The 11,806-nt window shown below is 30.6% G+C and overlaps 2 protein-coding genes across 2 annotated transcripts; both read left to right on the forward strand.

The window, feature by feature from the left end:
• Window positions 1-6,022: 6,022 nt before the first annotated feature.
• LOC107468327 (protein trichome birefringence-like 19) lies at window positions 6,023-7,838 on the forward strand. Its single transcript, XM_016087594.3, has 2 exons — window positions 6,023-6,474; window positions 7,038-7,838. Exons 1-2 carry the CDS (start codon window positions 6,037-6,039, stop codon window positions 7,836-7,838), a joined length of 1,239 nt encoding a protein of 412 aa, XP_015943080.1. The 5' UTR covers window positions 6,023-6,036.
• A 993-nt stretch (window positions 7,839-8,831) lies between these two features.
• On the forward strand, window positions 8,832-10,306 carry LOC107468230 (protein trichome birefringence-like 19). Its single transcript, XM_016087485.3, has 2 exons — window positions 8,832-9,338; window positions 9,506-10,306. The coding sequence occupies exons 1-2, from the start codon at window positions 8,901-8,903 to the stop codon at window positions 10,304-10,306; spliced, it is 1,239 nt and encodes a 412-aa protein (XP_015942971.1). The 5' UTR covers window positions 8,832-8,900.
• The last annotated feature ends 1,500 nt before the right edge of the window (window positions 10,307-11,806 follow it).

Here is an 11,806-nt window from a genome sequence, read left to right on the forward strand (position 1 = left end):
CTCACTAAACCTAAATCCTCTAAATTTTGATGTATCTTCCACTTTAATATCCAAACTTTAATTTTCAACCGAGGAATTATTGGATTATTAGGTGTTATTAATTAATTGACTCTTCATTACTTTTAATGGTATAAACATGTAACACATCTTAATTAAGATCGCAATCAATCAGATTCTTAGATGATTTGTATTATGTATATATAGCTGTTCTATCTCACCTTAGCTTGCCGATGTCGTTGAAGACCACAAGTTCATGACAGGATTCAAATTTAGTTCCTCTTAATAATTTTGTGTAATAATGTCATTTTACTTTGTACGAGGGCGTTGCTAAGATATAAAAAGTTTAATTTTAATGCACTATTTTACTCTGTCGTACAATCACATCTATTTATTTGAATGACTATTCACGCAGTTAATGTGAAAAGTAATTATTTTTATTAATGTGACATTTTGTAATTAGATCTACGTATAAAATTAAGTGGAAACTTAGGTGCAGTCGACTTCACATGAAGTTAATACTTGAGAGCTGTTAGATAATTTAACTGATTTGACTAAATTTTCATCTAATGACTCTCAAATAACAACTTCACATAAAGTCGACTTCACCTGAATTTTCACCATAAAAATATTACATCAAAATTAAATTCATAAAAGCCGAATAATAATAAGTAGGCTTTATAATGAAAGAAAGAAGCTAAGTAGGTGTATGAGTTTAAGTATGATCGATGAGGGTCCTATGGATCAGGGTATCCCTTTTATGTGAGGGGACAACATTAGTCCGTGAACCTTTTACTACAGTTTTATATGTCTACATTGTACCAAACAATGGCAAAAGTCTCCACCGTTTCCTTTCAAGGTAAAATCAGTCATAACATTTCACTAGCTAGATACCTTCTCTTCATGCTCCTATCTATCTATCAGAGTCACAAGAGCAACCAAATAAAATGCACAAATTTCTATACATACCATTATCATTCTTACTTATGTTACATTTTAATGCATTATTATATATATGTTGCTGCCACTTTTTTGATGAATTGATCGCCTAGTTTTGCACTGAGAATAAAGCTGCTCTCTACATACAAACAACCCATCACTAAACTTTCAGCTTCTTTTGGATCTCTGTGTCATGCCTCCACTTAAGATCTTAATTAAGTATCATTTTTTATGAATATTATTATATGAATCTTAATATTGTTCATTTTTGCAGCTCAAAATTGTCCAACATGTGTTATCGAGTGTTCTGGCAAGTGACAACATAAGCGCCACATGCATGTCTCACAAACAAGATAATATGCTTCCAACTATGATATATATAATAAAGTGAAAATAAGTATTTATGAAAAAACTCCACCACGCGTCTCAATCATTTATATTTGCAATTAAGGAGACATAATAATAATAAATACCAACAAGAGCAAATTACTATTATATATATAGAAGTGAAATTTCTCAAAAACACAAGCTGAATTTGTAAAATCTTTGCTTCCGAATAAATATACCAAGATACATGATGCTAGAGTAAGTATCTTAGTTTTGCATCAATTTTTCATAAAAATATAATTATAGTTTTTCCTCCTCCTCTATTTATTATGATGTACATGACAAAAAAAAACAAATAAATTACTTAGGCTCCGTTCGTTTCTGAGAACAGAATAGGATAAGACATTGAGAATAAGACATGATAAGACACTGATGACAGACATACAAAATTTTGTATTCTTGTATTCAAATTATGAAAATCTAATTTATTCTCATTTTTTTTCATTCAAAAAATTTGAGATGAAAAATATAATAATAAAAAAAGGAAAAGTATGAGGAGCCAATGGAATATTTGTACAATATGTACAATGGGGATTTAAGGAGTATTAGAGATATAGTCATTAGTGTTATCTTTTCCCATCAGTTGAAACTTTTGGGATGAGTGGTATTATGACATGGTATTAGAATGCTAGATTCGAAAGGTCAAGAATTCGATTCTTGATGAACCTCAAAATAAAAAAAAATGAAAAATAAGTTGTGTCCCTTGTAAACAAATGCAGCCTTAAAGCTAAGTATCATGGACTACATATAACAAAAATAATATCTATAATTTTGAATTAAAATCGCAACAAAAGTCTTAGAGAAATCAAATTCGTAGATCAATTGTGTTTTCAACGACGAAAGCTTATTTAACTATTAATTATTTATTTCTAATGATGATATGTTTGTCTAACAACTTTTGCTAACAACAATATATAACATTGGAAGTTTTTAAGTATTCTAGAAGTACTGGTGTTTTGTTAATTATAATAGTTGATCTCAATTGTATTTATATTTATTTATGATCAAAATTAATGGCTAAAACTATTAAAATATCATATTTTTAGTATATTTAAGGCTATTTTTTGGAATGAGAAGCATGTGTGTTGTGTTAGACATGGACGTGGGATATCTTTTTGACCATCTAATTTTTTTATAACGATTTCAATAAAAATATTAAAAATGTCTTTTTTTTAAGATGTTTACATGTGTCATGATATTATTGGACATCTCTATCAAATTAGTTAATAATTTATTTTTTAATAAACCAAAACAATAATAAACCCAATTGTCTTGACTATAATTATTAGACTCGATTTGATACGACTGATTTACATAATCTAAACCGAGTTATGTTTAAATTTTTTGATAAAAAAAAAACAAATATATATCTGATTTTTATATATTTAAAAAAAAAATCATAATCCAATGGATTATGTAAATTGATCGGTTCGACCGAATCTAATAACAATTGAGTTTATTAAAATTGATATTATTCTAATTTGTTAAAATATTTAAAAATAATCGTTCATTAATACGTCCAATAATAATGCGATCTTTATAAAAAAACGTTTTACGCGCCTTTACCTAAAATATTTATACACTCCATAACTACATTCTACATCATTTTTCTTCCACATCTAAATTAAGAAGTATATATACTCCACCCAAAATATGGTGAGGGTAATCTTTTATTAGCTAATGACAAAAGGGACAGAAATGATCTCACGCTTTATATTTAAAATTATCTATTTATTTGAATGACAATTAAAAAATATAAAATAAAAAAAATTAATACAATCAACTTGACCTCCGAAATAATGAAATCAGTAGTCCTATTCTAACAATTTGGTACAACGAGTGAATGATTATTGATTCCCATCTAATCTGTATTACTATTTTGCGGATAGATAGGTGTCAAATCTATCTTTTGTACGAAAGAGACTATTTATGTTATTGTTATATAATCAACTATATAAAATTTTAATTAAAAATTATGTCACATTGTTTATTTCATGATAGCACGGACCATATATCATACATTTATGAATCTTGCGAATTTGATATTATATAGTAAAAAAACGAAGTTGCAAAATATATGGAGGTAGCTAGGTAAAAGTAAAATTTTCGAAGGAGTAAAAGATAAAAAAAAAAAACCAATTATAGTCGAATTTAATTCGTGAATATTTTATTTTTCACAATCTTATAGCTTTTATGCGAATCTTTTAACGTTAAAGATAACTATAGTACAATAATTTGCATCATGTGCTTATGAATTTCAACAGCTACGGTAAGTGGTAACTTGTAAGTTTAAGGTTTAATAAACGTTATTCATATGATATCATAACCAAGTATACACTATGTATCAAAATAGTGTCGAATTCAATAATAAGCGAATTGTACCCCTTTTTTTAATTAAAGAGTAAAGTATTATTTTTGTCTCTAATATTTGGGATAAGTTTTAAAGTTATTTCTATCGTTTCAATCGTCCTATTTAAGTCCCTAACATTTTAAAACTGACTCAATGTTGTCCTGCCGTTAAAGATTCGTTAACATAATTGATAGCGGGACAAAATTGAAACGACTTTAAAACGTTAGAGAGTTAAATAGGACGAAAACGTTAGGGACAAAAATGATACATAGAAATAAATTTTAATTTTATCCTTCAATAATATCAATTTTTTACTATACATAGTATTCAATTATTTTTTAATCACATCTAAGTAAATTACACTTAATCATATTACATTCATTTTAAATAAATTAATTTTTTTATACTTTTACTCTTAAAGATTTTTAGTTATCATAAAATGTTTGTAGAATGACTAGTATATAAACTTGTAGAAAAGAAAAAATATATATATATACAATAAAATGTAAATTATACCTTTTGTCTCTAATGTATCAAAATTCTTTAAAATTATAAAAAAATTAAATAAATTTATTTAAAATGAAAGTAATGTGACTAAGTGTAATTTATTTAAAATACTATGTACAGTAAAAAATTAATATTATTAAAAGATAAAATTAAATTAAAATTTATTTTTATGTATCGTTTTTGTCCCTGACGTTTTCGTCCTATTAAAGTCTCTAACGTTCAAAATCGTCTCAATTTTGTCTCGTCATCAATTCTGTTAACGAATTTTTAACGACAGGACAACATTGAATCAATTTTAAAACGTTAAGAACTTAAATATGACTATTGAAACATTAAGAATAATTTTAGACTTATCCTCTTAATTAAATGTATGTTTACTCTGGTAATAATTTACTCATGTGGAATAATTTCAAGAGATTTCAAAGAATTTTATTTGAGACAAGACATGGTCGATAGCAATATAAACCAATATTTGAGACTTTAATAATGTTTAGATGATCTGATCTAGCATATTAGGCTGCTTTAATAATGGTTAATCTAAAGGCAATAAATTGGCATAGTCTAGTAGTCAATCAAATGGAAAAGCAAGGTTAGCTTATGCGTGATGCATTGAATTTGAATATGAATTACTTTATCATTTGAAATTCTTTTAAAACAAGAATGACGCAACCGAAAATTGAAACCCACAATCTCTATCAAAAATGCTTGCAAGTCCCTTAACATGAAAGAAGGAATAGCAAAACCACGTGAAATGGCCCCCACCCTCTTATCTATTGTCTCCAATTAATTGATGCTGAATTTTCAGGTATAGTAGGGCCCTACATACTATTACTATACTAGACTCTTTTATTCCCCCCAAAGTAGGCAAATTTCCATTATTAACTTCTCATGTCTTGGACCTTTGCCTAGTAAGGAGGGTAATTTTTATTTATTAACCTTAACATTCTTGGCATTACTAGTTTTTCTTTTTTTAACCAACTTGACAATATTTTTTTCCCATTAAAACGGGATTACGCCTAAAAGTGGTTTAACTACACATAAAGTTAATAGTTGAGAACTGTTAAATAATTTAAATGATTTAGTTAAATTTTTATCTAACAGTTCTCAATTATCAACTTTACGTTAAGTTAACTGCACTTGACTATCTAATTTTTTTTTTTAAATTTCTTTCCCCTTAGTATTGGCAACAAAGTGAATAAACCGAAACATGTTTGTGGTGGCAAGAACTTTGGGCTTAAAGCCCTAAATAAAACTTTGAGCAGTTTCGTAGAAAATGGTTAGGCCCGATGTATTTGATTTTAGATAACGCAAAGCCCTACACTTTTGGAAACCTAAATTCCCTCTAAAACCTATTGGGCCTCGATGCTAAAATTTTGGCCCATTAAAAACCTCCATATAATTACGTAAGATAATTCTCAATTTTGTATCTGTCCTTGTTCGTATTCATTCATTCGTTTACAATATTTATATGGTAGGTACAGATTCCACTATATATAAATATATATTTAGGCCCTTCAACCGCCATATGAAAAATGTGACGCACCCTGTTCTTAATTACTTCTCACATCTTTTTTTATTCACCAGCTATATGATTCACATATTCATTAGTTTAAGACAATCTAAACCATTGATTTGTGTTTTATAGTGGTTAAACTACTCTCAGAGAGAGGGGGCTGAGCTGTGTTACTAGCACATAATATATTGGTATTTTGTATTGTTTTTTGTGCAAGTTGGTTGCATCATAATTCAAAGTTTAAGACATTCGAGGACACTAATTTTCAATACTATACAGTATACATAATCACAACCATAAGCTGAAATTTAGAATAGATCTAAATTCACACCAAATTAAAGCAATGAAGTTTGATGCAAAGGAGATATTTAGTTGCAAGTATTTATCAAAAAACATTTTTCAACTACCAATCATTCTGTTTGTTGCAACCGTGGTACTCTTTCCTCTAATCAGAATCATAAACAAACCACATTTATATGGGAGCATAGAAGAAGAAACAAGAGAATGCAACATATTTTTTGGGCATTGGGCTACTTACCATCCTAAGGAGCCTTATTACAATAATGAGACATGCCCTCACATCATAGATCAATTTAACTGCATCAAGTTTGGGAGACCTGACAGAGAGTTTCTCAAGTTAAGGTGGAAGCCTTATGGTTGTGAGCTTCCATTATTTAATGCAACTGAGTTCTTGAGACTTGTTCAAGGTAAGTCAATGGCCTTTGTTGGAGACTCTATGGCAAGAAATCAGATGGATTCCTTGATCTGCCTTCTAAACACTGTAAGTTCTGCTTTTTATTATTTTGAATTTAAGTTGTTTTATTTATGGTGAAAACGACTCACGTGAAGTTACTAATTGAAAATAGTTAGATAATTGGACATGTTTGATTAAATTATTGTCTATGAATTCTCAACTATCAATTTCACATGAAAATAACTGCACGTGAGTCTTTACCTTTATGTTATTATGTATCTAGGATTAAGTTTAAGTTTTATCATTTTGTTATTCAATTAATTACATGTTAGCGGATTTATCTATATATAATAAATTCTGGCATAATTGGTGTTTGAGTTCAGCCAACCTTTCATTCAAAACCTCTTTACTTTCTTATTTTCTTGATTTGATGGTATTCTTGATTTCATATGGAAAAGTCTAAGGCCAACAACTTTGTTAAATTCTGACCAACATGTAATCAGTAAAAAAAAGTGAGTTATTGAATGAAATCTCACAACAATCTCACATCATTAAAATCATCATTGATGGCTACAAATTACAAAAGTTGTTGGCCCATAGCACTTCTCTTTCATAATATTATGTTAAAAAATGTTGACCTTTTTTTATAGGCGGGTAGACTTGAGGATGTTACAGAAAGATATACATCAAAGGCTGATGTATTTTTCAGATGGTGGTTCAGTCCAGGTTACAATTTTACCCTTACAATATTATGGTCACCATTTTTGGTTAAAGTTACTGGTGCTGATCAACGTGGCCGTTCATTTGATGGTTCTATGAATCTTTACCTTGATGATCCAAATGATGCTTGGGCCAGCAAGATTGAGGATTTTGACTTTCTGATTTTCTCAACAGGACAATGGTTCTACCGACCGTTGACTTTCTATGAGAATGGTCATATTGTTGGAGGTCAACAAGGAGGGAAGTTTATGAAAGACCTTAACTTGTACGGTTACAAAAAGGCTTTTCAAACATCTTTTAAAACCATCATGAACCTTAAAAGCTTCAAAGGATTGACTTTTTTGGTAACACAATCTGCAAAACACTTTGAGCATGGAGAGTATAATGAAGGTGGAAATTGTAACAGGACAAGACCATTCACAAAAGAAGAAAGACAAGGCTATAACTATGGGGAGCTCTTGGAAGCAATGCATGATATTCAAGTGGATGAATTTAGAGAAGCAGAAAAGGAAGCTAGAAAAAAAGGGTTGCACTTTGATTTGATAGATATAAGTGATGCAACGTCAATGAGGCCTGATGCACATCCTGATCAATATGGCCTAATTTATAATAAGAATGTTAAGGTCATAGATTGTGTACATTGGTGCCTGCCTGGTGCTATTGATACTTGGAATGAATTTTTGTTCTACAAGATGAAACAAGCAATCCACAAGACAAGTACTTCAATTTGACTTGCTGCATATGCATGTGCTTGATTAGATTTCTGTTTTATCTGATTTTTTTGTTACAAGTGTAATAATTCAAGTAGTGATGTTGTATATGAAGAATGAGTTTCACAAAGTATTGTTATGTATAAAAAAAATGTTTTTCTTGCTAAATTTAGCAAATTGAGAAATCATATTTGACAAAGCCAAACAAAAAGAAAAAATAAAATTAAAACTTCATATTTCATAATAAATATGTGTTCTTGTGTGAATAACCTGGACGTAACCTCGGCTATAGGAGTTGACGCCAAGCTTTAGCCTTTAACGTCGAGTTGTGGCCTTCAGCGCTGAGCTATAAGTTGGGATGGTCTAAGCTTCTCGTCCAGAGAGATGTTACATCATGAAGAGTACGAGGAAAGGGGGAGTGTACTTGCAAAAGGCACTCCGATACTTAAGTTAGTATTGAGAATTCAGTGTATTCCTGTTGAGGATAAAACATTATATCTTTATAGGTGAAGTAAGATAGGTCTTTATCTGAATTGATGAGCAGTTATTAGGTTCAATAAATAATAAATACCTGGTCAGACAGTTTTATTCCAAGATATAGTCCATTGAGTCCGATTATAACATGTAACCACTTGAGTTATTACGCGAATTGCTGAGTTATGGTATATAATGCCGAGTTAAGGCATTGAATTTGTAACAGCCGGATCAATGTGTATTGAGAAAAGGATCCCTCTATTAATAATCTCAACTATTTAATTGGTTATCCCAGTATTCCATGCATNTATGGTAGTTATAATTTTGTATATAGCATTTTTAAATTGGATTACATGTATCGATAGATACAGCCTTGCATTGGGAAAACCATAGTTATATGGTAATTGCAGACTCCGATATAAAGTTTAATTTATTTTTCTCTATTCAATACAATACTTATCTGATCCAAGCACCAAGACCATTGACTTGTGTTGCACATTGCTTAAAGGGAGTAGTGCTGAACTAGCTAGAGTACTAGCATAATATATAACATTATTATTATCTAACTAAAGCTTAAGACACAGGAGAGATTCACACCAAACTAAAACAATGAAGTTTGATGCAAAGGAGAGATTCAGTTGCAAGAATTTATCAGGAAACATTTTTCAATTGCCAATCACTCTGCTTATTGCAACCGTGGTACTATTTCCTCTGATGAGGATCATAGACAAACCACAGTTATTTGGGAGCATAGAAGAAGAAACAAGAGAATGCAACATATTTTCGGGGCATTGGGCTTCTTATCATCTTAAGGAGCCTTACTACAATAATGAGACATGCCCTCACATCATAGATCCTTATAACTGCATCAAGAATGGGAGACCTGACAGAGAGTTTATCAAGTTAAGGTGGAAGCCTTATGGCTGTGAGCTTCCACTATTTAATGCAACTGAATTCTTGAGACTTGTTCAAGGCAAGTCAATGGCCTTTGTTGGTGACTCCATGGGCAGAAATCAGATGGATTCTTTGATCTGCCTCCTAAATTCTGTAAGTTCTAGTTCTTTCTTTTTTTCGGAAGTTCTAATACTATGTCATAAAACAATTCCTTACAAAAATGAACACTTTTAGGTAGAAACACATAAATAAGTTATCACTTATCACATGGTATTATTGATTTTGTAATATTTTTTGAAAAATGTTGCTTTTTTTTATAGGTTGGTAGACTTGAGGATATTACAGAAAGATACACATCTAAGGATGACATACATTTTAGATGGTGGTTCAGTTCAAATTACAATTTCACTCTTACAATATTATGGGCTCCATTTTTAGTTAAAGCTACTGGTGCTGATCTCCGGGGTAGTGCATTTGACAGTTCATTAAGCCTTTATCTTGATGAGCCAAATGATGCTTGGGTCAGCAAGGTTGAGGATTTTGATTATGTGATTTTCTCAACAGGACAATGGTTCTATCGACCATTGACTTTCTATGAGAATGATCATATTGTTGGAGGTCAACAAGGAGTAAGTAAAGTACAAGACATTAACTTGTATGGTTACAAAAAGGCTTTTCAGACATCTTTTAGAACCATCATGAACCTTAAACGGTTCAAAGGATTGACTTTTTTAGTGACACAATCTGCAAAACACTTTGAGCATGGAGAGTATAATGAAGGTGGGAATTGTAACAGAACAAGACCATTTACAAAAGAAGAAAGACAAGGCTATAACAATGGGGAGCTCTTGGAAGCAATGCATCATGCTCAAGTGGATGAATTTAGAGAAGCAGAAAAGGAAGCTAGAAAAAAAGGGTTGCACTTTGGTTTGATAGATATAAGTGAAGCAACATCATTGAGGCCTGATGCACATCCTGATAAATATGGCCTTATTTATAATAAGAATGTTAAGGTTGTAGATTGTGTACATTGGTGCTTGCCTGGTGCTATTGACACGTGGAATGAATTTTTGTTCTATAAAATGAAACAAGCAATCAACAAGACAAGTACTTCAATTTGACTTGCTGTGTATGTTGCTTAATTCAACTAGTGTTTTTTTTTTAAAATAAATGTATGCATCTATTTAACATTATTATATATATATCTCCTTGTTCTACTTAATTGTTAATGACTAACCTATTAATTTTGATAATCCAAGTGAAATTACTATTTTCATTATTTATTACATTAATATATTTTTATATGAGACCCTTGAACAGATGTAAGAGCTACTCACTAATTATGCTATCATGTATAAGCATATATTCTCTTATGTGAATCTATCGAAAATGACCATCTATTTTTCTGATGAAAGTAACCATCTAGATACATGGTGAACCGAACATCCAGTATACTATTTCTTAGTACAGGGATATCTCTTTTGTATTTTATGTTGACATTACTTGAATCTGATAAGTGTTGACTTTATTATCACTGTTCTTGAACCAATATACTATAGTTTGTTTTGAATACCTGCTACAGTTTACAAGGGTTGAATACCCGAAAATAACTATCCATGTGTACAGTTACAGTAAACATCCGATTTCATACATAAATGAACATCCAACACATCTAAGTAAATATAAACATGTAACTACTATCTAAAGTGACTAGCTGCACACCGAATGAAATTAATCAAGCTCCTTATACAACAAAGCATCGGAACTTATCTAGATTAAATTGGTTCATTGAAATTAATCAAGTCTAGTTTCTTGCAACAATTAAGAACACACTGGATACCAATATCTTTAGAGAATAAAGCCACTCGTTGCTAACAACAAAAGCATCACACTTGGCATTTGCGTCTTTGAAAAATATCATCTTCATCTACAATTGCTGACAAATGAATAACTATTGAAATCCTATATCCATGGAGAAAAATATTAAAGGTACTCGAAACCATTTCCAACAGATTCTAACTGCTGCCGAATGAGCTTAACAAAGACATGCAGCTATCAGCTTGTTGGCGCTCATGCCGCAAACCGGAGCACCAAATTCCATATTTTGAGAGGCCTCTAGAGGAACCACCTGCTAAACAACACAAAAAGATGACAACAATTAACTACTTGCATAGTAATGTACTAAATAATCGTGCAAGGTCGGATTAATTTAATCATGTACCGGAGCGACATTTAATTTATTCTCTATCTAGTTTATTCATCATATAAATATAGTTAATCTAAATATGCAGGATAAATATTTAGTCAACCATGAATTCATATCTCTTGAATATTTAACAATTATTTTACAGAGAGTCTAAATAACCACATCTCCATTAGCTATATTTTATATTATATACTTCACTAATACGGTTCCAGTGGAGCTTTGGAATCATTATCACACGCAAATTCTGCACATATCAAATATACATGACATTGAATTATCACATGTGAATTCTTCGTCCATATAATCATAAAAAGAATTTAATAAAATCATAGAAGTGGTTGCATGTGGAGTGCTTCTGTTGCATCTACTAAAGCATTTAACATAAAAAAGAGCCCCCTACTTTCACTAAGTGGAA

The sequence above is a fragment of the Arachis duranensis genome, chromosome 10 (genome assembly GCF_000817695.3).
Source record: "Arachis duranensis cultivar V14167 chromosome 10, aradu.V14167.gnm2.J7QH, whole genome shotgun sequence".
Classification (NCBI taxonomy): domain Eukaryota; kingdom Viridiplantae; phylum Streptophyta; class Magnoliopsida; order Fabales; family Fabaceae; genus Arachis; species Arachis duranensis.